The sequence below is a fragment of the Magnolia sinica genome, chromosome 5 (genome assembly GCF_029962835.1).
Source record: "Magnolia sinica isolate HGM2019 chromosome 5, MsV1, whole genome shotgun sequence".
Classification (NCBI taxonomy): domain Eukaryota; kingdom Viridiplantae; phylum Streptophyta; class Magnoliopsida; order Magnoliales; family Magnoliaceae; genus Magnolia; species Magnolia sinica.
Window position 1 is genome coordinate 6,740,866 of NC_080577.1, and position 25,519 is coordinate 6,766,384.

Genomic DNA, 25,519 nt, shown 5'->3' on the forward strand with positions numbered 1-25,519 from the left:
AAGGTATATATTTCGTTGAGTTTGTTACAATCATTCCGTCAAATTCAGGTCAGTGTATTAATTTGAGATATTAAAATTAATTTACTTAATAAAATTTATATTCTTGAGAATCTATTAAAGAATTTTAATCACAAGCTGTCAAATGCAAATTATGAAATGTAGTGGATTCCAATTTCCAAATACAGACTGAAAAGCACGAATGAAAATTCCAACTTTACAAGCTCCCGAACGTACCGATCCCGATCCCGTTGCCGTTTCATCGCTGTCACAGCCTCATCATCCCGCCCGCTGCACTTAGTAATCCTCATCCTACGGGCACACATCTTCTCTGCTTGCTTCTCCGACAGCACAGAAAAAATGGCGTTGGCTAGGGTTTCTCTGTCGTTCTACAGCTCTCTATCAAGAACTCCATTCTCTCATTCACTTCCTCGAAAGAAGCTTCTCAAAGTCTCTGCTTCCATCTCATTCTCAACCCCAGATTCTTCTACTTCTCCCAAAGCCCGTCACTGGAAGCCCTTGTGCTTGTATCACACCCAAGGGAAGTGCACAAAGGTATGCTGCTGCTGCTGCTACGTTTGCTCCTTTTCATGCTCTTTTCGCCGGACTCGCTGCCGTCCCCGCCATTAACATTACCAGGGATGGAAATAAGTCCTGCTCCACTCGCCAGGCGGACCACACCATACAGCCGGCGGTCTTATTCGACCAAGCGACCCACCTGATGACTGTATCCGCCTGGTTTATATGTGTCAGGCTATCTTCGTGGACGCGCCTGCTTTTTGGACGGCCCAGATGTCCCACACATGTGGCACATTGGCTACATGTGTACCCAGATGGATGATAACTTAATGCATTGGAAGTATTGTTGTGAAAACTACTGATTATTGCCATGTTGCCGCCGCATATCAGCTGCTTGTTGGAAAGTTTCTAGTATTCCCTCAAATTTTCATTTATTATAGAGTTGTGCCATCGTGATTCGTATAAAGAGGTTGAAGATGTGATTCACGGAACAAATGCCAAGTGCCAACACGGCAAACATGTGTGCGTTTCTGTGCCACTCATCAGGTGGGTACTCCATGAACATGCCTCTGACTCAAAAAATAAGGCTGGTCCGTTCATCAGGTGGCCTACATGTGTGTAAGAAAGGTGGGCAACGGGCATTAGCAAAAGGCTACTTGCGTAATCCTTCTAATCAGATGCCACCCCTGCTTTGAATCGCAATTTGGACTCCCACGCCTGTTTCGTAGTTGTTTACAGTTGTTAGCATTTTGAAACAGATGGTTCCTTGCTCCCACACTCAAATCTACTGTTGTTTCAATTCATGCTCTGCAACTACAGTAAAACGATGGTCAACTCCCTATTCAACATACACATGTGGTCCACCTGATATGCATACCTGCCTGTTTCGTTGGCCAGGCTATGTTCACAGTGGAACCCACTTGAAGACTGGCCAGGATCTTGCACATCTGTGCCATGTTGGCACAGCACAAAGCTGCCCTTCAGTCTCTCCCCATACAAGTCACTACATATCTCTATCCAAATCATGGTTCCTGTGTGGATGTGGATAGCCTAGAATTAGATTGATTGGATGATCTTAACAATCTGTTTTGGCCAGTTCAACTTGGAGGGTGGACTGTTTTCTTTTGTCAGGTTATGTTCACAGTGGAACTGATGCAACTAAATGGCCACACAAATGGGTTGATCAAGATTCGAAGAATCCACACATTGAAACTGTCTTGATTGATGATATGAACTAAATCAATGATTTAATGATCAATTGGATGAGATCAACGGTCAAGTTAAATTGTGGGGCCTATGGGATCAATCATATGGTCATGAATTTCATATGTTTTGTTTATGAAATTAGTCTATAGTGTTAGACTGAGTCATGATTTAGTTAATAAATACTCATTTGTATTTTTGTCACTTTTTTGGCATGCCACTTTTGGGGCACCAAACAATGTCCGAATGACACCAAGTTGGTCCCTTTGATAGCCTATTCATCTTCCAAACGAGCCCTAGATCCTGCAATTCTAGGGTTGTTTGGGTGATATATGACTCATTTACATAAGGCTGGTATGGTAGTAACTAGTAACAGGATTTAAGGGTAGTTTGGACATTTTCTATTAATAAGTTTTCTCTTTTTGGTTTTAAGCCTATAAAGCTATGTTGTGAAGGTAATGCACTATTATTATAATTATGGAATGGTAATAGTAATAATAATAATAACAGTTTTCATGTTTCTTTCTTTCCTTTTATTCGGTAGAAGATTTCGAGAAGGGGTTTTTTGCGGTCTTTCATATCCGGCTGGAGGATTGTTGGGTTCCTTCTCACAATCTCTTTCTTCTTTCTTTGATCTGCTTGCATCCCTTTTTGGGGTTTGCATTAGGAACCACTTGAAGACGCACTAGGATCTTGCACGTCTGTGCTACGTCGGCACACCACAGAGCCGCTCTTCAATCTCTCCTCATACGGGTCACTACACTATCTCTGTCCAAATTGTGGTCCCCTTGTGGATGTGCATAGCCTGGAATTAGATTGATTGGATGATGTTAACAATCTGATTTTACCAGTTCAACTTGGAGGGTGGACCATTTTCTTTGACTGTCTATTTAATGGCCACCAAGTGCACAGCTAGGATAGTTTGATCAATACATTTTTCAGGTTATGTTCCCCCCACTATGGAGCCCACAAATTGGATGGTTTGGATTAGCATACACATACTCGCTTGTATGCAAGGTATTCTGTATTAGTAACGGTGACCGTAATGGTAACGGTTTTGTTTTGTTTTGTTTTTTTTTTTTTTTTGCTCGAAAAATTCTGAAAAAATATTAATGAAATCTAGAATAATTTAAATATTCCAAATATGTATTCGTTTTTTATTTTTTAATTTTGTTTCGAACATGTTTATAGTAGCGTAATGGTCCACTCTTTTTTAAGAGTGTTGTATCTGGTTGTCTGGTGAATTTATGAACATGGTTATGTGTTTCCAATATTTATACATTACAATCAAGCATTGGAACTAGAAATCGGAAAATAATGCATAAATACAACCTCTTTGATTTTATTTTATTTTTTAAATGGCTTTCAGAGTTTCTATTTGCCCAAATCACTTCAATCTACAGTTTTAATCCTAAAAACAATAGTAAGATTTATCAAAATCTGCTATAGAATAATCTAAGGAAAGTTTTGGAATGAGAAAAGTGGAAACGAGAAGAGAAAAATGGATTTTTTTTTTTTTAAAAGGGTGGCATTTTTTCGACCATTACAATGGTAACAGTCGTTATGCCCCGTAACGGCTGATACAGTCCCAAAAAACTAACTGCCCATATCACCCCCATATCATGTAGCGGTCACTACCATTGCCTATACGTATTGGCCTCTATGGCCATACCGTAACGGATGCAAAAAACCTTGCTTGTATGGTGAATGTGCATAGCCTGAAATTAGATTGATTGGATGACCTTAACAATCTGATTTTGCCAGTTCAACTTGGAGGGTGGACCATTTTCTTTTACCATCTGTTTAATGGCCACCAACTGGGCAACTAGGATAGTTTGATCAATGAGTTTTTTGGGTTATGTTCCCCCCACCATGGAGCCCACAAATTGGATGGTTTGGATTAGCATAAACATGCTTACTTGTATGGTGAATGGGTTGCCACTGTTTAATAAGAGGTGGCAAGGTGGCAAATGTAAACCGTAGTCTGCCCCTTCAGATAAATGCATCATATGGGACAGGCATCATCTGTCCTAAATCATGTTTTGGGAGTTTCTAAGCAAAATGGAATATATTTCTTCTATAAGTATTCTTTAATTGTCTACAAAGTTTCATCACCTGACAGACAATTGTAACAGTTTAGTTTCACTTCTTACGCAGATGGATGATCCTGTGCATCTCGAGAAGTTCAATCACAATCTTTCAGCAGAGCTTCCACTGAATGCAACTGAACTCAAAGATTTGCGCCCTCAGCATGTAGATTATTTTTTGGTGCTTGACTTGGAGGGGAAAGTTGAGATTCTCGAGTTTCCTGTTGTTATGATTGATGCAAAAACCATGGATTTCGTAGATTCATTCCACAGGTGAAACTCCCTTCAAAGTACCTTGTGCTGATTGGCTATGATCAATATTATGTCCATTGTAAATGCAATCTTTCATTCTACTTCTTTGCTAAGCGGCCTCGTCCAAATCCCTTTCATAGGACTCGTGTTTTGTCCACCTAGGCAGTGGGCCCATCACATTCATGTTGTAATCTATTTTACTGGTTAGCTATACATTTTAAATTGAAAAATGCAACTAGTTAAACCCATTAAAACATGGGCTCTATCCTTTGGTGGACCAATCAAGGAAAGGTCCCTTCACATTTCTTTTCTTTTCTTTTCTGATACGCACTCCCTTATGTTTTATTAGATGATATCAACTTTTCGGACATTGATTACTATTAGTTGTTTACCCCCCCTTCCAAAAAGATTTATTACTTCAACAAGATTCTTTGATTTGAGTGCTATGTGTGGTAATAAGGTGTACTTTAAAGTTTATAACTTGTGTGTGCCTTGTCCAAGCTATTTGGGTCTGCAATTCTCATTCAAGATGCTTTAAGAAATCCATTATCAACCACAGTTTTCTCTAAACTTCATTTGAGAACCCAGCCTTTTACATATCTAGGGGCCATTTGGCGAGCATCATAGGCTGAGTGGATTGCATTGTCTAAATAGGTTTATTTTATGGTGATTACCTTTGTGATGGCTATGGACATACCATGTTTGGTAGTGATATTACCTGTCCATATAAGCATATGTCAAAAATAAAATCATTTAATACTAGATGCTTTCAAATGTTGCCAAGTTTGTGTGAGGTGAGTATTGTTTTTCAGTTATACTCCATCTGTAGTTGATTCAGTGATTTAGATGGTTTGGATTGTCTTACAATCATCACACATGTAAAATATTCTGCTGCATGTTTATCAACCATCATTCTCCTTAAACCCACGATCAACCTTTTCTCCTTCCCAAATCCATTGGAAACGGCATCTTTAACGAAACCATGGGAAACAGTGTAGGCGTGTATTATTGTGCCTATTGTCGACGTGAGATGAATGACTTATGTGCATAGAATCCACACTGTTCATCAAACCTGTCATCCCATGTTTGGCCATGATCCCAAAGATCAGACCTATCCACTATTCAGGTGGGCCAAACCATAGAAACAGCGTAAAATCCTGCTTCAAACTTCTAAATTCTCATGATGGGACCCACCTTAGTTTTGGAATGGCCTGATTTTTGGGGCATCCCTTTGTGCTGCTAGGGTGCATCAAATGAAGGGATTGGATGGCATATAAAAACCACAGCAGCCACTAACATATTGATGCAAGACATGAAATTCAAGTATGATGTGCAAGAATTCAGGCTTAGATCATACCAATTCAGAAACAATTACACAAATTCCACATCCCACATGATAGTCTAAACATTCAATGAAAGGGGAATCCATGCGGGTCCAGGCCGACATAGGCTAGGGCTGGACCAATAAAATTTATAAGTCAAACAATGTCAAAGGGAAATAGAAATCAACCACACATGCATAAGAATCAGTCTCTAATCCAAGAGATTCCCCAATTTCAATTCAAGGAACCCTAGGGTAAAAAAAAATGGCAAATAAATTAGGGCTAATGCAAACTAAGGCTAGGGTTTAGAAAATATGAATGAAAAAAGAAAAACATGACTCGGAGAAAGCTCCTGCGTGCAAATGGTGACCTGGGGCTGACGCACGTGCGCGGGTGGGTTGGCCGCACATGTGATGGAAGCCCGCCTCCTCAAAGTGACACCTAAGCCTTGGTCGGTCAGGGGAGACCTCTAATCCCTCCAAGTTTGACGACGATCTGACATAAAGTCGAGGCGTAATGATCCGCTGAAGTTTCAGCCCTCCTACAGGTCCAGATTTTGGAAACTGGCTGTAGGGAGATGAATAGCTGCAAAAGCTTCTTCCACAACTCACGAAGAGAGCAAAAAAATAAAGTAGGAATTTTTATTAAACTTGAATGAATGAAAAGAACTACAAGGGGTACCTATTTATAGGGAAAACCTTATACCCCAAAAACTCGCACTATGTGCGCAACCTATTACTTGTCGATGAAGTAAACTAAAATAAAAACCAAACAAAGAAATCTAAAGCGTTCACGATGTTCTAAATAATAATAATAAGCAAAACCTAAAATATGAAATCAATTCGACGAGTGGGCCATGATAATGAGATCCCATGATGGGCTTTTCTTGACTATTGGGCCCACCCTTTTGAACCAAAACTTCGTCTTCTAGCTAGAAGGCCTTCCCTGGACGTCGTCATCGAGCCAGATCGATGGTGGGGCCCTCCTGCGTACGTACGTGTGTAGGGGGGTGGTGTGCGTGCCCGTGTGTGCATGATGTCCCCATCACATACCTAATGGTAGGCTTCCACTTTGCAACAGTTTCCTATGGTGTGGTCCACCTGGGTTTTTGATGGGCCTTATTTTTGGGCTCCAGGGTGAACATGGGGCGACACACCTGATGGACAGTGTGGATCTCATGCACTTTTCCTCCCTCCATGTGGCCATGCCAAGCATGGTAAAACAGACCTCTTATCAAAATAGTTGGATCCTTCCTTTTCCTCGGAATCCAGCTGACAATATAGTGAGACAATTAACACGGGAGAAAAATTAGCGCTATTTTGATTACTCCACTGTGAGTATATCATATTAATGCACCAAACACAAAATTATCTATCAAAATAGCCTTATTTTTTTATGCTGACAACACTATGAGGCATGCCAAACAGGCACCTAGTTCAAAAATTAACAGAAAATTGAACCAGTAGAGTCCACTTGTCAGAAAAAAAGGAAGTTGATCATGATCATATATATCATATCTCCAAAGAGCTATTTAACTTTTATTTGTGAAGACTACAGCTAAGCACAAGAGGGGAACTAACAACATTCTTTCTTCAGTAAATTGCAACAAAAGAAAGAACCTTTGAGGGGTGGATATTGCACCAACACAGTGGCAGTGGGGTTGGGGGGTAAGCTGCACTTCGAACCCAAATCCTCATTGTTAATTGCAGGCTGCTACCTATTTGAGCTACAGGCTTGAACCCACAGGGAGAGGCAGAGTTTTTCATGTAGATGGAACTGGCTTTTATTTATGAAGACTTTTCCAGGTCTTTATAGGACTGATTAGTCAAAGGGTGGCTGTATCTTTTGGGTTGCTATTAAGGTGGAGGGAAGCCTGTCTGGAACCATGGTTTTTGAAGAGATCATAAAGGCAAGGAGGTCCCATGGCTTGACAGCATTTGGGTGACTTGAAGCTTATTTTCCTTTTGTTTGGTTGACCACTGTCTTTGGGCAGTAGAGCATCGTGGTCTTTTCTTCTCTATGTTCTCTTTCCAAGTTCTTATGACATTGGGGGCTAATACCCTCTCATGAGGAATAGAAAACCATGATTTCAAAAATAGCATTGTACTAACAGTCGGCTTCGTTAATCTCCAAAAGGTCCCATGATATTTATCCACAGTTCAAAAAACTGACCCTGATAGAAGTGAATGGCATGGTTGGGTGTTATTTTTCATTCTGAATTTCAAAGTATGACTAATGTTATTGTTCATGTTTAGTAATATTCAGTACAACGATGGCATTTATTTCCGTACTTTTCTCATCGTATATGCTTATGACTCGAACTTGTTATTTTGCAAATGATATATCTACATATGCTCAATCTTCTTTCTTCCACTGTGTATTCCCTACTACAGGTTTGTGAGGCCTGGAGAAATGAGCGAGCAACGAATAAAGGAATACATCGAAGGAAAGTATGGCAAACTGGGTGTTGATCGGTATGCTCCTAATTCTAGTATGTTATTGGATTCCTCAAACCTCTGAGATTTTGCACCTAGTTTTACTTGGAAAATGTAGGTTTTGATAGAAATTGCATTTTTTTTTTTCATACACATCTGATGTTGTTAGGTAGGGATCAATCCCATCATGCCTCTCCTATCAAGGAATTCTAGCCTACTCTTGTTTCAGAAGCACCAAGAAACTATTTTTAAGAACCTATATCTTCTTACTTGTATTTCAGATTTCTCTTCATCTAGTCTATGTTTGGATACCAGGAATTCCATGCCAAACAATGGAAAAGGAAAAGGGTTTTCCTTTGACGTGACAATTTAAATTGTTTCGATAGGCAAGAAAATGATGGATTCCACAAAGGAATCATTGCAATTTACCATAATTTTTCATTCTTGGCATAAGAAACTAGGTTACTGTTGTGAGAGGATACTGACATTTACACTAGCTATCCAAACAAGGACTCTAGAATTGGAATCCATGTTTCCATAGGGCTCATGGAAATCATCATTAGGGAATTATTTTTTCTCCTTTCTTTTCCTTGGATTCCATGTATGCAAACATGCCCTTAGTATTTAATGGTGGGTACTAATGGTAGCATCTCTAGTTATTATTATTTATTACCATTGTGCAACAGGGGGTGAAAGTCATACTAGAAGACGATGACAACCTCACGGCAAAGCTACCTGGAATATCGGGAGACGACGCCGTGATGGGAACATCCCGCGCACGCGCAAGCACGCCGAGCCCCCTACTCATGTATGCCAAAAGGAGGGCCCTACCGTCGATCTGGACCAATGACGACGTCCAAAGAGGGCCTCCTAGTTAGAAGACGAAGTTTTGGTTCAAGAGAATGGACCTGATAGCCAAGAAAGGCCCATCATGGGATCTCATGATTGTGGCCCGCTAGTCAGATTAAGTTCATACTTTAGGTTTTGCTTATTTATATTATTTAGAACATCATAAACGCTTTAGATTTCTTTGATTGATTTTTATTTTAGTTTACTTCATCGCCAAGTAATAGTTCGCGCACATGGCGCGAGTTTTTGGGTATAGGGTTTTCCTTATAAATAAGCACCCTTGTAGTTCTTTTGATTCATTGAAGTTTAATATAAATTCCTGCAAATTTTTTTCTACTCTTTGAGTTTCTGAGTTGTGGAAAAATTCAAGTAGGAGCGAAGCCCTCCCTTTTCGAAGGGCTAACTACCATGGTGCGAAGCTACATCTGTCCCCATCCGTCCCTACCCTCTTCCATCCATATATCTCACCTTCTTCCATCCATATTTCTCTTTTCCTACAAGCATTTCATCTGCAAATTCATCAATAGTTGCAGCCGTTTTTCTCTCTACAGTACATTTCCAAAATCTGGCCCTGCAGGAGAGCTGAAACTTCGGCGGAGCACCACGCACAAATCGTGCATCGGATCGAGCTGAGATTTGGGGATTTTAGAGTCCATCCTTGGCCGACCAGGGCCAAGGTAACCTTTTTCTGAATAGTGGGCCCCACACACGTGCGGCCGTGATCACACACACGTGCTTCTGGGCCATTATTGCTGTCCGCATGCGGGAACTGTCTTCCGGTTCAGTTTTTCTTCTTATTTTACCCTTTCATACCAGTTTTTCATAAACCCTAACCCTAGATTGCATTCTCCTTAATTTATTTGCCCATTTTTCCACCCTAGGGTTCCTTGAATTGAAATTGGTGAATCCCTTGGATTAGGGACTGATTGTTGTGCATGTGTAGATGATTACCGTTTATCTTTAATCATCGTTTGGTTTATAATTTTGATAGATCCAACCCTAACATGTGTAGGTCTGTACCCTCATAGATTCCCCTTAATTGAATGGTTGGGACTTTCATGTGGGATATGGAATTTGTGTAATTGTTTCTGAAATAACGTGATCTTAAGCCTGAAATCTCGTACATCATATTTAAATTTCATGTCCTGCATCACGCCGTCTCCAGGAAAACCATCTTAGAAGCCAACGAAATGGAGATTCAACAGCTGCAACAATACAAGGATTCCCTAGATGTTTGGCATGAAGTTGAGCGCAGGAAGGGCAAAGGGAAGGAAGCGGGTAGGAAAATTAGGGCTGTTGAGAGTTACCCAACTCTATTTGTCAAAGGTTTCCCTAATGGATGGTTACCCATCAACCTATCGAGAGTGTTTGGCCGGGCTGGAGCTGTAATGGATGTTGTTATGCCCAGGGATAGGAAAAACGGCCATTTCAGAGGTTTGGTGCTTATCAGAATGGGCTCAGAGGAGGAGTTATCAAAGGCGGTCCTGATGCTTCATGGAGAAAAATTCGGCGGAGCTACCCTGCTGGTTCAAAGGGCGAGATTTGGCCCTGAAAGAAAACAAAGTAACGGCCTCATCAGAAAGTCTATGGCCTCAAAGGAATTTGAAAAGGACAAATGCTAACCATAACTCCAGTCAGATTAAGGGAGGATCATTCAAGGAAGCTCTCCTGGGTTCGTCTAACTCTCATAATATCCAGCAGCCAAGCTTTCGACAGAACCAGGACAGGGAAGGAACGAAGTATTAGTGCGTCTGAGACACCAAACATGGGTTCGGATCATGTGTTGCAGATCAACCAAGAACCTTTTGCTCGTGCTAAAACGGATTTGGATAAAACAGTTGTGGCGATAACAAGAGAGGGTGTCTCGATTCCTCAGGTTTGGCAATGGATAGATGAATGCTGCGACATCCATCCGTCTACCTACTTCATCAAACCAATCGGTTACAATGAGCTATGGATCAAGGTAGGTCTGGGCGTCAACCCAGATGCTCTGGTCATGGCAGGTGCGTTACACACAGAGGGTCCGATTCTGAAAGTGCTGAGATGGTACGATTTCTCCTATTTCGGGTCGGAGAATGTCTGGATCCTCATCTGGGCGATCCTACTCGAACTTTGGTTCGAGGATTTCTTTATCTCCGCAACTTCCATGGTAGGATCATTCATTGAACTGGATCCTAAAACTAAATTTGGAGAGGAAATGGCAGTCATCAGAGTTCGGGTCAAAAGAAGCAAAGGAGACTCCATGCCTTCCCACATCGAAGTTCTTGCGGACAACAGGAAACTCTTCCTACCGGTTCAAAGGGAGACTATGAACAACCAAATCCCTAGATGGGGTGACTTGTAGAAGACGAAGGAAGCGGGTGCCTCTTCCTCTACGCCCGACGACGACGAAGAAGAGCGCGCGGCAGATCGAATTCGGTGCTCCCGGGGAACACCGAATAGTAACATTATGACAACTGCTTGTCATGATGGTAGTGTCAGTCCCCTGCCAAGGCTTACGATGCGTGGAACGTCGTCTACAAAGACACGTGTCTCTAGCCCTGTCGTTAGTACGTTTTTGCCGTCTCCAGCGCCTTTAGCCAAAGGCCCCTCCAGTCGCGCGACGTGTGGTGCGTCCATCATCGTTGATTCATCCAGATGGGTGGCCCTTGCTACTAATTGTCTTGAATCCTCCAAGTGGCAAGCCGAGCTTAGGCCACATCTCCCAGAGATCTCTGCGATCTCGAGTAAAGGTGATTTCTCTGATCCCCCTGGTCGGTTGGAGACGCGTGGCGTGATCAAAGACCGTTCGACATCAGATGGTGCTTTAGACATCCAAGCCTCGGGTCCTCTTATCGGGTCTACCTCGATATCTCCTCCAACTTTAGTCCTTGGGTCGGGTCCGCTGGTGGCGACGGATCGGGCCTTTAACCTAAACCTCTCTCCTAGTCCTGACCCTCATCTGGACCGCAGATTAATATCAGTGGCTCCTATTGCGACAGCTGTCAACCCTCTTCACCCCCTAGACAATATTGCGATGGCGTGGATTCCTCCTTCGAATGCCTTCAAGTCGGGGACCTCTACCATCTCCAAACTTACAGCTTCAAGCAATCGGACCTGCCCACCCGACCTAAGTCTCCATTTCCATGAGAGTGAAGATAGAGTGGAATCTGACAATCAGTCCTACAATTCAGAGAATCCAGCCTCTCTCGACTCTCTCCCTCCCTCCCCTTCTGCTTCTATCGACGCTCTTTCTGATCAAGCTCTCATCACTCTTTTTCAGGATGAGTTAGACGATCGCATCATAGAGGCGGAGCCTCTTCAGGTCCGGATTGGCAATTCTCCAGAGCAAGGGTTTTTTTTTGAAAAAACAGATGTTAGAGCAAGAAAGCAGAGCGAACCTCATCAATACGATCCAGAAGAAAAAATGGATCAAAGACGCTATAGGCCAGGTCAGAAGGGTTGTAGGCTTATCTTTTAGGGACTGTCTGTTGTAGGGACTGTCTGGAGGATTACATTATCCTATTTCAGTGTGTGGAAGCTCGTGGAAGACCTCTCTATGTTACGAGATCTCCCAAAAACAGATTATCCAAATCGTGCAGCAATAGAGAGCTTCAACGTCTTGCTTCTTCTACGGGTTTAGCGTCTGATTTTATCAACTTCGCAGACCTTCAAGGTTCTCGGGGCAACATAGTTCCCCAATGAAGATCATCTCGTCGAATGTTAGAGGGGTGGGTTCGAAGCAGAAGAGAAGACTGATCAAGGCCTCTTGCGACGCCCGCAATCCTGATATAATTTGTTTCCAGGAAACAAAAGTTCAGATCTTTAATAACAGAATTTTGGGTTCGCTGTGGAAGGCCACAAATGCTAAATGGGTGTTATTGGATGCTATTGGAAGTGTTGGAGGCATTTTGATAGCTTGGAAATCCTCCCTTTGGACGCTGGTGAATTCTTGGTCTGGGGCCTTCTCAGTCTCGGTTATTTTGGCTAATAGTTCTTCTAATCAGCAATGTCTTATTTCTTTTGTCTACGGTCTAACTCTTGAAGCCGGAAGGTCTGCTTTCTGGGAGGAACTGAGTGCTTCTAAGCTCAAATTCTCAGGCCCTTGCTGTTTTGTTGGTGATTTCAACATGACCAGGTGCGCTAATGAAAAATCCCATAGTAGAAAAGTGTCTCCTCAGATGCGATCCTTCTCAAGCCGGATCGAGGACCAAGAACTTGTTGATCTCCCTCTGCATGGGTCCAGATTTCTTGGGACCAACTGTCGAGTTAATCCTTCCTACTCTAGATTGGATAGATTCTTAGTTTCCCCAGAATGGCTGGAAAGATTTCCTTTCGTCTCTCAAACTACTCTCTCGAGAACTACTTCTGATCACAGTCCGGTAATGTTGTCGACTGATGAATACAACTGGGGCCCAAAACCCTTCAGATTTGAATCCTCCTGGCTTAATATCAAAGGTTTTTCTTAGCTGGTTGCAGATTGGTGAGGTGGTTTCCATGTTGCAGGCTTTGCAGGTTATAGGCTTTGTAGCAAATTCATAATGCTAAAGGAAAAGCTGAAGCAATGGAAGCAGGAATTGCTCCTCAAAAGGGATTTGGAAACGGAATCGATAACGGCTGAGTTGCATGCGATAGATGTGGAAGCTAAAGATGGCATCATGTCGACTGAGATTCTATAAAAAAGAATCCATCTTATTCAGTCTTTGTCTAACAGGGTCCTTGAGAATGAAATTGCTTGGAAGCAAAGGTCTCGTGTCAAATGACTAAAGGATGGCGACAAAAGCTCAAAATACTTCCATAGTATTGCCAGTATGCACGCCAGAAATAACAGAATCTCCAACATCTCTGTGAATGGTCGTCGAATTGAAGATAAAGATGAAATCTCGGAGGCAGCTATTGCGCATTTCAGCTCCCTGCAGAGGGAGGATCGGTGGAATAGACCACTGCTGGATCACCTTCAGTTGGACAATTTATCCCAAGAAGATGTAAATCTATTAGAAGCTCCTTTCAGTTTCGAAGAAACGTGGCTGGTTGTGGCCTCCCTTGGAAGCGACAAGGCTTTTAGACCTAACGGTTTTCCGATCTCCTTTTTTTTTCTACTTTCTGGGAAGTGATAAAAGAAGACATAATGTTGTTCTTCAATGAGTTTCATGAAAGGGACAGATTATCTAAAGGGTTAGGGGCCTCTTTTATTGCTTTAATCCCAAAAGTTCCCGGTGCAAATTCCTTCAAAGATTTCAGGCCTATTAGTCTTCTAGGGGGCCCGTATAAAATTTTGGCTTCTCACTTGAAGAAGTTGTAGGGAATCTTATTTCTGGACACCAGACGACCTTTATTCCGGGGAGACAAATCATCGATTGTGCCCTCATAGCAAACGGATGCTTGGATTCCAGTTTCAAAGATGGATCGAAGTCTATCTGTTGCAAGTTGGATATTGAAAAGGCTTACGACCATGTTGACTGGGTATTTCTGCAATACATGATGAGGCAGATGGGCTTTGGAGTTAAATGGAGAGGATGGATCGGTGAGTGCATAGGGTCGGCATATTTCTCCATTCTTCTTAATGGGACTCCAAAAGGTTTTTTTAGGAACTCCAGAGGCATTCGACAAGGTGATCCTTTATCCCCTTTCCTTTTCCTTTTAGTGGGGGAGGCTTTCTCCATAATGAATCAAGCAGGGCAGGAGGTAGGGGTTATAGGCGGCGTCAGGGTGAAAGGCTTACCAACTCCGATATCTCATATTCAATTTGCAGATGATACCATGATTTTTAGCGAGGCAGATCCAGTCAAGGTAGACAACCTGCGTATGACGATCCATTGTTTTGAGGCCGTGTCGGTTCTAAGGGTTAACATGACAAAATCTAAGATGTTTGGGGTCAACTTAACGGATGAGGAAGTTAGTAACTTAGCGGAATCTTTTGGGTGCTCTTCAATTTCGCTCCCGACTCTTTTGTCGGTCTCCCATTATGCTTGGGGTCGCCTCCTAAATCCCTTTGGGATAAGGTCATTAATAGATTCAAAAGCTATCTAGCAAGATGGAAATGTAAATATCTTTCTTTGGGAGGTCGTTTCACCCTTATCAAGGCAACCCTCTCTAACTTACCCCTATATTATATGCCCCTTTTCAGATGCCCAGCTTCAGTCTTAGGCAGTCTAGAAAGATTAAGACGGGACTTCCTTTGGCATGGCAAGGAAGAAAAGAAAAAGTTCCATCTTATGCAATGGCATAAAGTCTGTAAGCAGTTCAAAGAAGGTGGAGCGGGGATTAAAGATCCCAAGAAAATGAACAGGTTCTTCTAGGGAAGTGGATCTGGAGACTTGGGTCGAAAGACGACAGTCTTTGGAATAAGATTATTAAAGAGAAATACGGTAGGTCTAATGGTGGTTGGTGGACCAAAGATTCCTCCCTTTATAGGGCTTCAACTATTTGGAAAGGAATCCTATCTTTGAAGAAGGAAGTGGCCAAAGATATCAGTTTCGTTCTTGGGAAAGGAGACAACATCTGGTTTTGGGAAGATGTTTGGGTAGGTGAAGTCCCCTTGAAAGAAGACTTTCTGAATATTTTCCGTCTTGCCCCTTATCCAGATATTGTTGTTGCTAACCGTTTCTCAATTTCGGCCAACAAAATTTGTGGAATGTGGTCTGTAGGAGAAACCTCCACAATTGGGAGGTTAAAGAGTATGCGGGGCTCCTTGAACGTATTTACAGGGGCATTCCTGACACTTTTTCTTCAGACAGTATATGCTGGAAGGCAGACAAGTCCAGTAAGTTCACCGTCAAGTCCTTTTATGCTTTGTTGGATCATGTTCAGACCCCTTTCGATGCTCACCCGTCCTTCCATATCTGGAAATACCCGGTTCCTCCTAAATACGTCTCTTTTGGGTGGTTGGTGGGAAACAAGAAAATTCTTACGGTGGACAATTTGAGAAAAAGGGGAATGCCCATAGTTAATGTTTGTCTTTTTTGCATGAAGAATGAAGAATCCATCGATCATCTGCTACTCACTTGTCCTTTTATCTTTCAAGTTTGGTCAGAATTCCTCAAGAGATTCAACATTCTGTGGTGCTTTCCTAATTCTGTGACTCAACTTCTTCAAGCTTGGCATGGGGTCAGTTTGGGTAAGAAAAAGACTCGCTTGTGGAGAATGACAATAGTTGCAATCTGGTGGTCGGTCTGGGAAGAGAGAAACGGTAGATGTTTCAGGGACTCCTCAAACTCGGAAATGGCTATCGCTAGCAAGGCTAAGAGATTAATCATAGAATGGGCTGTTCATATAATGGGTTTAAAGGATTGTGATTTTCTTTTTCTCGGAGTTTAATTGAGATTGCTTCCTCGGCGATCTCTCTCCCCCCTCTTTTGTATTCCTTCCTTCTTTTAATATATTTTGTGATCTGTCAAAAAAAAAATACAAGGGGTGAAAGTCTTGGAAGTTGAAAATTATGGAGATGAGGACAAGAGGAGAGCAGTACACAAAGGGGGTTAGGTGGGTATGATGATATTGGGAGGGATGCATGGGAGGGTAATGGAGGAGGATGTTTGGATGAGAAGAGACGGTTATTGAATTCAAAGAGGGGCTGGTATGTTCAGACAGAAGTAACTATTTTAAGGGATAGGAAAAAAGTAAGAACTGCACCAGTTAGGAGTGAGTGGGTAGAAGTTGGAAGGCTCTAAAAGGGTAAGGGGAAGGCCCGGCGGAGGTAATAAGAAAAGATAATGCAGGGGCATTTTCATACCGGGCTCGAGTGGGGTAGCTTGTGGGATGCAGGGACACGCTCAGGGTGGGTGGCTTGTGAGAGGCGGGCCCATGTAAAGTGGGGCCTACGAGGAGGGTTCGACCGATGTCCTAACCCATGAGATGTGCAGCGTGGGCTATGAGATAAAAGGATTGATTCGCCACTCTCTAACATTTCGAGCTTTTAGAGCAAGCGGCTAATTGTCCTGCATCAAATTGGTATCAAAGCGGGAGGTCTCGCGTTTGAGACTCTTCATCAAGGGTGATTAATGCAGGGGTATTTTCACACCGGGGTCGAGTGGGGTAGCTTGTGGGATGTAGGGACATTCTGGACGGGCGGCCCATGTGAGGAGGTTGGCTCGTGAGAGGCGGGCCCACGAGGAGGGTTCGGCCGACGTCCTAACCCATGAGATGTGGGGCCTGGGCTATGAGATAAAGGGATTGATTCGCCACTCTCTAACAGTTCGAGCTTTTAGAGCAAGAGGCTAATTGTCCTGCATCAAAAGACTTGACCTATGATTTAACTGAAGTTATAGTCCTTGAGAGAGTGGAATGGCAGAAAATGATTCATCTAGTCGACCCAATTAGTTGGGAACTTGGGATAAGGCTTAGATGATCCTGATGACGTGGAAGAAAACTAAGAAAAGAAGGTTAGTGCTTCATGACAACAGATGAAAATAGAGTAAGCAGGTAGCTGACATGTGATGATAACAGAAAATGGAGTAAAGCACTGACTGATTCCTGAAGAGAAGAAAACTGGATATATGATTGACTGCAGTTGCATTTCTCCGTGGAATGTGTTCTGTAGAATCTGGCAACATACATTTCCAAGCCTGCACTGGTACCACCAGCACGTATAGCAAAAAATAATGTTGTTCAACTCTACTCTTCTATCATTTAGTTTACATTTGTAAGTTACAAAAAGAAAAAAAAGTTATGATTCCACCTACTTCAACGTGAAGAATTTCACAAAATAAGTAAATGCATATTCATTGTTTGCCCTTGAATACATTTTTGTAGGCTGGTGGATTCCTTCTAACGTCTCAATCCTTTTGTTTTCGTGTCATGACACTTTAATTAGATAATATTGTGGTGCAGGTCTCGATCTTTTGTTTTCTTATCATGACAATTCAATTGGATAATATTGTGTTGCACTTTGGTGTGGCTTTGTAATTGCTTCTTGTTGCAACAATTTCAAATCTTCTCAATTTAAATCATTTGGTGTTAATGGAGATATAGGTTACACTTTTTCTTTTTTCTTTTTTCTTTTTTTCCTTTTTGTTTCTCATTTTAGTTACATTTACTCATTGCTCTTCCCCTGATTTTGAAATTCAACCTCTTATGCTTCTAATTTTTGAACTTCGTCTTTGATTTTCATTGATGGAGGCAATAGATACTTAATGGGTTGTGCTGCCAAGCATTGGAGCCTGCCTGGTACTATCTATTGATGAACTCTTGAATTGCATACACTTTCTGAACAAGAGTTTTCATTGCCTGAAGAAACTATAGACCCTAGTATTTTTCTGGATGACAATTGAGGATCCAAATTATACAATTGTTATTTCCATATTTTTGTATTGCAACTTATCTAACTTGGATTTGCAGTGTGTGGCATGATACAGCTATCCCATTTAAAGAAATGCTTCAGGAGTTTGAGATTTGGATAACTCATCATCGCTTGTGGAAAGAAGAACTGGGAGGATCTCTTCATCGAGCAGCATTCGTAACTTGGTTAGTTGATAAATCTTTATATAAATAGTTAATTGGCCTATGCACACAAACTTCAGATCAACATCTATCTTGTATTATGTCTTAATGATGTTAGCAATGTGTTGCAACCTTTTCTTTTCCATAATTTTCAAGGTTGATCTATTTGCAACTATTGCAGCCAGATCAGAACTTCTCAGTGCTAGCATTATGTGTGTCACAATTGTACAATAACTCGATTCGTTCAATGAGGAGCAATTGTCCCTAATATTCAGTGCACATGAGGAATAGTGCCATCCATGCACATGCATCACATGTTTTAAATGCGCCGCATGTGTGACCATCCGAGTTCATGCACCTCACATTTGCATGTGTGCCACCATTAATCTTCAAGGTGCACACGCCAATGTGCACATGCACACATTTCAATGTGCCCCCGGTCAAATCAAGCCCCCACATGTGCCAAAATCCATCCATATTCCAGGGTATTTGACAAACAATATATGGAATGACTAGTCACAACAGCATGTTCATGAACAATTAGTCCTGATACGTGCATGCTAGCTTGTCATGACACAACTTTGCCTGAATCCAAACAGCCCATAGTATAGAGCAGCAAACATAACACCAAAAGGAAGATTTAACAGCCTGTTATGATCAGCCACGTCCTGACGGTATCACCTGTGCGGGTGCAGCCAGTCTAAGGCTGCGACATCCCTGTACCAAAAGGTCACACAATCCACAACATGCAAGTTCATTTCCTTCCAAGTAACAATATAAAGCCGTAAAAAGAACATAACTTAGCAAAGCAGAATTATGCGGAAGGTAATACCCAGCAACAGAAAACTAACACAAAGGCAAAAGCAAGGTCCCAAAACTCTCTATTATTCACTCTGGTAGAGCATCAAAGATCCTCATTTGTATAATAACTGATCTGTTCAAGCTGCTGTTACTTTGGTTGTTGTAATCGGATCAGCTACTTTGATGAGTTGAATTAACTTTCGATATTCTTACAAGTTCAGTTTTGTTTGTGCAAGACCCATTTTAGGGGATCCAGGAAATTTACATTTTTTGTTCCCCATGAACTTCAAAAAAAAAAAAAAAAAAGGGACAAAAAAAAAAAAGAAGCAAAAAATCTAACAAGATTAGCTTTACATATATAGAGAAAATTATGTTTATGATTTTCCCAGAAAAAAATTGATACCCTCCAAGTCACTTACATTAAAAGGTCAGACCAAGTTTGTTACATTTACACGCTATTATTTTGTTCCCCCATCCTCTCAATGTGATTTGTTCAAATGGGAAGAGAAAATACTTGAATGGTTGTATATTGAGTTTGCATAGGGTGCACTATGGAGCATGATTTTAAATATCGACAGAATATGACCCACCCAGGGACCAAAATGTAGGGCCTGTTCTGACTCAGTGGGAGGCAGTTCCAACTTGCTCAGAACCAATGCATATTTCCCTGTGCGCACGTGCGCGCGCGCGGGGGGGGTGGGGTGGTGGTGGTGTGTAGGGGGAGGTTGAGCAACCAAGCTTGCTGCTGGGATGATGCTGATTGCATATAACAGTCACCAACTATTAGGTTAAACGGCTCTTGACAGACTGACATGCCTAGCTAATTAAGTTCATCCAGGTATCATATCTGTTTTTATGGAACTGGATGGTGGTTAGAGTGGATGTCATCAACACATCATGGTGGGGTTCTCGTTTATTTATCTGGCGACAATGAGTCAACCTGTTGTTGGATGATATTTAATCCTGCTGCAAATTTGTTGCAAACAGCCAAACTTGCTGCTGGGATGATGCCGATTGCCAATAACAGTCATGAACTATTAGGTTAAACGACTATTGACGGAGTTGGTCTTCGCCTCTTGTTGCCTAACATGCCTAGCTAATTAAGTTAATCCAGGTATCATACCTGTTTTTATGGAATTGGATGGTGGTTAGAGTGGATGTCATCAACACATCATGGTGGGTTTCACAGAGGTCGTTTGCACCACAATTTTGCAGTTAATCATTTTTCATATATATATATATATATATAGGGTCCCGGTCTCCTGCGCACCATGCCGCATAGAGCTTAAATACGAGCTCTTATAAGAGCTGTTAGATACCTTCATCGGCTGGGATTCAAAAGCCATGCGCAGGAGAGAGTCTCCGTGGAGATGACTCGCGGCAGCATTTTTGGCATCTCACCGGCTCCTCCTGAAGTGACGTCTCCTGTTTCTGTGGGCCACACCATGATGTATGTTTTGTATCTACACCGTCCATCCATCACCAGCAGAGGGAAGAGTGACGCCCACCGTTAAAAATCCCCCTCATCGGCTGGGATTCAGCAACCGTGAGAAGGATATAAATCACATACATCACCGTTAAATATTTGTGTTTTCCTTCTTTCATGTCTGCTTTAACACAATCCCCCTCATCGGCTGGGATTCAGCAACCGTGAGAAGGATATAAATCACATACATCACGGTGGGCCCACGGTCAGGATCGCACCCACCTGTGCCAACATCTAATTCGAATGGTTCATGATCACATGGAAGGCTTTCAGTGATGAGCCAAAAGCAGAGTAGCCATCATCTCGAAGAACAGCCAACCCAGATCTATCCGCACGACAAACGGACACTAGAACAAACAGGCAATCTCAAGCTCCAGCACCAGCACCTGGGATTTCGACCAAGATAGTTTTACAGCAATCCCTGCTAGCCCTCAGAAATCCCAGGCTTCCGATCAAGTTAGTAACTCTCAGCAATTTGGCAACCAGAAAACAGTGGAAACAAAGCAGGCCTCTCAGCTAGCTGGATGGGCTGGTTTCTAAGCCCCAGAAAATCAAAGGAGTGAAGAGAAGAGAAAGAAAAAGAAATGTATGGCTTTTGTAGCTTGTTTTGTGCTAAGGTATATATGTGTTGTGTACATCTCGGAATGGGACATTTACAGAAGTTGCCCGAGTGAGGCTGGAACCAATCAGCAAGGGAGAATTGTACAGTTCTTGCACATGCCGTTGGGAATTCAATAATGATTTTGGTCCTCAGGTTCTGTTAAAAAAATAATAAATAAAAATCCAGCGGTGCAGGTGACGATCTTTCCTGTTACCTTCGTAGGATCAAGGGACCCTGGTCGACAGTACTTGGCATCGCGAGCCGTTGAATTGGCGGATACAGCGTCAATGGATGTGATCAATGGATACAATTTGTTGGCAAGAAGGGCTGTTGTTGAGAGGCTCTGTCCCTTGATGCGCTTGTTATTACAGAAGTTGACGAGCAAAGAGAAGCCCCCGCCAGCTGTTGAGAGGGTGTAGGTCCCATGGCCATCGGTGTCACATGCTGTTGAGAGAGTGGCGTTGATTGGTCCACGTTCATCTGTGCCATGTGGCATGTCTGCTTTAACACATGATGCCATTGCCGATTGGAGTCATCTCTCATTTCCACCATGGAAAAAAGAAAAAGAAAAGTGAGTTAATTAGATGGGAAGGATCTTCTAATCTAGGATATTATGGGGAATGGTCCATTGACGAGTGCATACCAGAGCAACGGTTTGGATCATCCAATCAGGTGGCCCCATTTGTATGGACCAAAGGATGGGATCATATGTTTGGTGTTCTTAACTTATGACATAATGCAGCTGTGGAACTACTTTATTTTAAGGATCATACCTTAAAATGATCTAACAAAAGCGATGAACAGCGTGGATACAACACTTACATCATAGTGGGCCCCACAGAGCCCTACCGTCCGGGCAGGGGTAGCATGCAATCCGTGTCCGGGAAGGATTCGTGCGCGAGGACGGGGGATTGGATAGTGACAGGCTGCCTACTGAAGTGACGTCACCAACTTCTATGGGCCCACCATGATGTTTGTGTTGTATCAACACCGTCCATGTCTTAGAGAGATCATTTTAGAGCATCGTCCAAAGAACGAGGCAAATCCAAGGCTGGGGTGGACCCCACCACAGAAAACAGTGATGAGAGTAACGCCCACTGTTGAAACCTTCTGAAGTTCCACCATGATGTTTATTTGAGATCCCACATGTTCATGTGTTAAAGCAGACATGAAAAAAGGAAAACACAAATATTTGCCAGAACTCAAACTGCCGTGGCCCTCGGAACATTTTAACGGTGGCCGTCACTCTTCCCTCTGTTTTTTGTGGTGGGGTCCTCTCGAGCTTTGGATCTGATTCATTTTTTGGATCATGCCGTAATATGATATCTCCAAATGGATGGACGGTGTAGATACAAAACATACATCATGGTGTGGCCCACAGAAACAGGAGACGTCACTTCAGGAGGAGCCGGTGAGATGCCAGAAATACTGCCGCGAGTCATCTCCACTTGGAGACTCTCTCCTACGCACGGCTTTTGAATCCCACCCGATGAAGGTATCTAACGGCTCTTATAAGAGCTCGTATTTAAGCTCCATGTGGCATGGTGCGTAGGAGACCGGGACTATATATATATATATATAGGTGAAATTTTATGGAAGACGAGAATTAGAAGGTAAAAATTGTAAGCTCTGTAGAAAACAATTGTAGTACAAGGTTAATGCAAGACACGCATCCCAACGGGCTACCCCACTCGAGCCTGGTGTGAAAATGCCCCTGCATTAATCACCCCTGGTGAGGAATCTTGAACACGAGACTTCCTGCTTTAATACCAATTTGATGCAGGACAATTAATCACTTGCTCTAAAAGCTCGAACTGTTAGAGTATGACGAATTAATCCCTTTATCTCATAGCCCAGGCCTAACATCTCATGGGTTAAGACCTCGGCCGAACCCCCCTCGTGGGCCCCAAATCAGATGAGTCACCCACTCCGAGTGTATCCCTGCATCCCACAGGCTACCCCACTTGAGCCCGGTGTGAAATGCGCATTAATCTCCCCTGGTGAGGAGTCTTGAACACGAGACCTCCCCCGTTGACCCCAAATCACATGGGTCACCCACCTCAAGCATGTCCCCGCATCCCACAGGCTACCCCACTCGAGCCCGGTGTGAAAATGGCCCTGCGTTAAAGGTTTGCTAGCTAGGCCTAGAGCATGTCTAGTGTGGTCACAAATGTTGCTTCAGCAGCCATCACATAGACAGGCCACATTCATGTATCCCAATAGTCACTGCCACTTGACCATGTGAGTCATTGCGTCATTTGCCTGCACATTGAATGTTGAGCAGTGGCCCGCATTCAAGGGGCAAACATTTACACTTTGACAATTTTTAGAATTGTCAAACCACTGTGATTTTGGGCGATGGCTGGTTGGGGCGGCAGCCTACCAGGTCAACTGTCCTGGTCACCCACAACATGTGCAACCTGTATGGTGAAGTTGCCAGAGATGGGCAATGCCCATTTCACAGGCTTGCTTGCACTAATGCATTTACCTTGATGGTGTGATCAAATGATAAATAACCCAGAGCACCCCATGTAAAACCATTGGGCTAATGACTAGAATGTCTTCCTTCCAGCTTATTATTGATTACATCTTATCTGATTCCAAATCTGTAAAAAAATCAATGTCCCTTTCTTTTTTTTTTTGCTAATTTAAGATGCTCTTTTGTGCTTTGTTAGTGGTAATTGGGATTTGAAGACCAAGGTCCCTCAGCAGTGCAGGGTCGCAAGGGTCAAGATGCCTCCCTACTTCATGGAGTGGATCAATTTGAAAGACGTCTATCTCAACTTTTACCAGAGGAGGGTCAGTATGTTTCCTTGAGCAAAATTGCTTGATTTCAGAAACTTCAGTTTCTTGACCACATGGGATTTGAAACAACAGGTGAATGGCTGAGATGTAAGACCTTGTGTTGGTCCCAGAGTCTCTGACCTCTATTCACATTTTTTTCCCCTGTTATGCATATCAGGCAACAGGGATGATGACCATGATGAAGGAGCTGGGGATTCCATTGGTGGGCAGTCATCATCTTGGTATAGACGATGCTAAAAACATCTCAAGGGTCCTGCAGCGCATGCTTGCTGATGGTGCTGTCCTGCAGATTACTGCAAGGAGGAATCTGACAGCTCCTGGCGACGTTGAATTCCTTTTCAAGAATCGGATTCGGTGACTGGGTGAGCCATGCACAACAGAGGATTTCTCCAGCTTATGGATGTCCAGTTTTGTCATTTTGATCAGTCAGTTGATTGGAATAGATCATCATCAGCTTAATGAAGTCTGTTTCGAGACTGCACCCAACCCGCAATATAGCTGGTCGTATGTTTTGTATGTTAGTATAATTGTGCCATTTTATGTTCTTTGGCTTGGTAAATGGCTACAGGTACCTGATCAATTGCCAGCCATCACGACCAATGGTGCTTTATACACCACAAACTGTTGCACCTTCCACAGTATAAAAATAGGAGGTTTGCTAATTCCACGTGTAGCATCCGCATGTTGGCACATGTGAAAATATGAAACATATGTGTAAGATCTGAGCTTTCCACAAGGTTGTAAACTAATGCTTAAATGATCTGCATAAAAATCAGACAATGTAACTCTTCAGGTGGGGCCACATTGGACAAAGTAAATTGACAGTTTTTTTTCCTAGCCATTTTTTTGGATGCGCTGGTGTGAAATGGCCTGATTTTTATGCAGGAAGGCAATGCTCAAAGCTTAAATCCCGTGCATGCAGATGTGTACGCCTCCCACATGGAATAAGCATGCCTCTCAATAAACAGATAGGATTTTGTAGGGGTCCATTGGATGGGAGTTGATGGAGGTCAATGGAAGGAATTGGAAGTAAATGGAGCTAAATGGCCTTTTAAGTGTCTTTGGATGTGAGTAAATGTATAGAAATGAAATGAATTGGTAGTAAATAGTCTGTAAATGAGTTCCTCTCTTAGAGAAGAGATTTGGAACCAAATGGGGTGATATGCCTATTTGGGCTCCCTTGGAGAGTTGCACGGGCAAACAAAGGTGTTGCTACACACATGTCCACCGTATGCATGGCATGCTGATGATATTCCAAAACAATTCAATTATCGGCTATATCACTAAAATCACACTAACATAATGATCCAAACTGTTCGAAGGTTGGTCATTTAAATGGATGGTTAAAAAGTATTGACAAGTTGCTTATTTGCTACCCTTACATTTGTGGCCTATATGAGGCTCAAAATTTCCTCATTTTTTTTTTTTTTTTTTTTATATATATATAAAAGTATACATTGAAACGGCTTTATTACAATAAGAGAAATTTCCTACGGTACGACCCATTTATGGCCCACCAGCCATTTGAAGCCCACCTCCTTTTAAGCTTCCAAGAATACTCCCCTGTGTACGGCCGACTTTTCAAGGGACCAAAATACCCCCGTCATTCATTCCTTCCGGAGGCCGATTGGCTGGGGTGCGAAGACGAGCGCCGACGCTCGTCGACATGGCCCCACAATGATGTATTTATTATATCCACACCGTTCATCCATATTTCGAGATCATTTCAGAGCATTATCGGAAAA

At 42.6% G+C, this 25,519-nt stretch overlaps 1 protein-coding gene across 1 annotated transcript; it reads left to right on the forward strand.

Annotated features, from left to right (window-relative positions):
* The first annotated feature begins 63 nt into the window (after nt 1-63).
* On the forward strand, nt 64-24,362 carry LOC131245284 (uncharacterized exonuclease domain-containing protein At3g15140). The gene is made up of 6 exons (XM_058244624.1): nt 64-552; nt 3,877-4,079; nt 7,774-7,854; nt 17,980-18,105; nt 23,645-23,768; nt 23,932-24,362. Exons 1-6 carry the CDS (start codon nt 358-360, stop codon nt 24,130-24,132), a joined length of 930 nt encoding a protein of 309 aa, XP_058100607.1. The 5' UTR covers nt 64-357; the 3' UTR covers nt 24,133-24,362.
* Nucleotides 24,363-25,519: the final 1,157 nt, after the last annotated feature.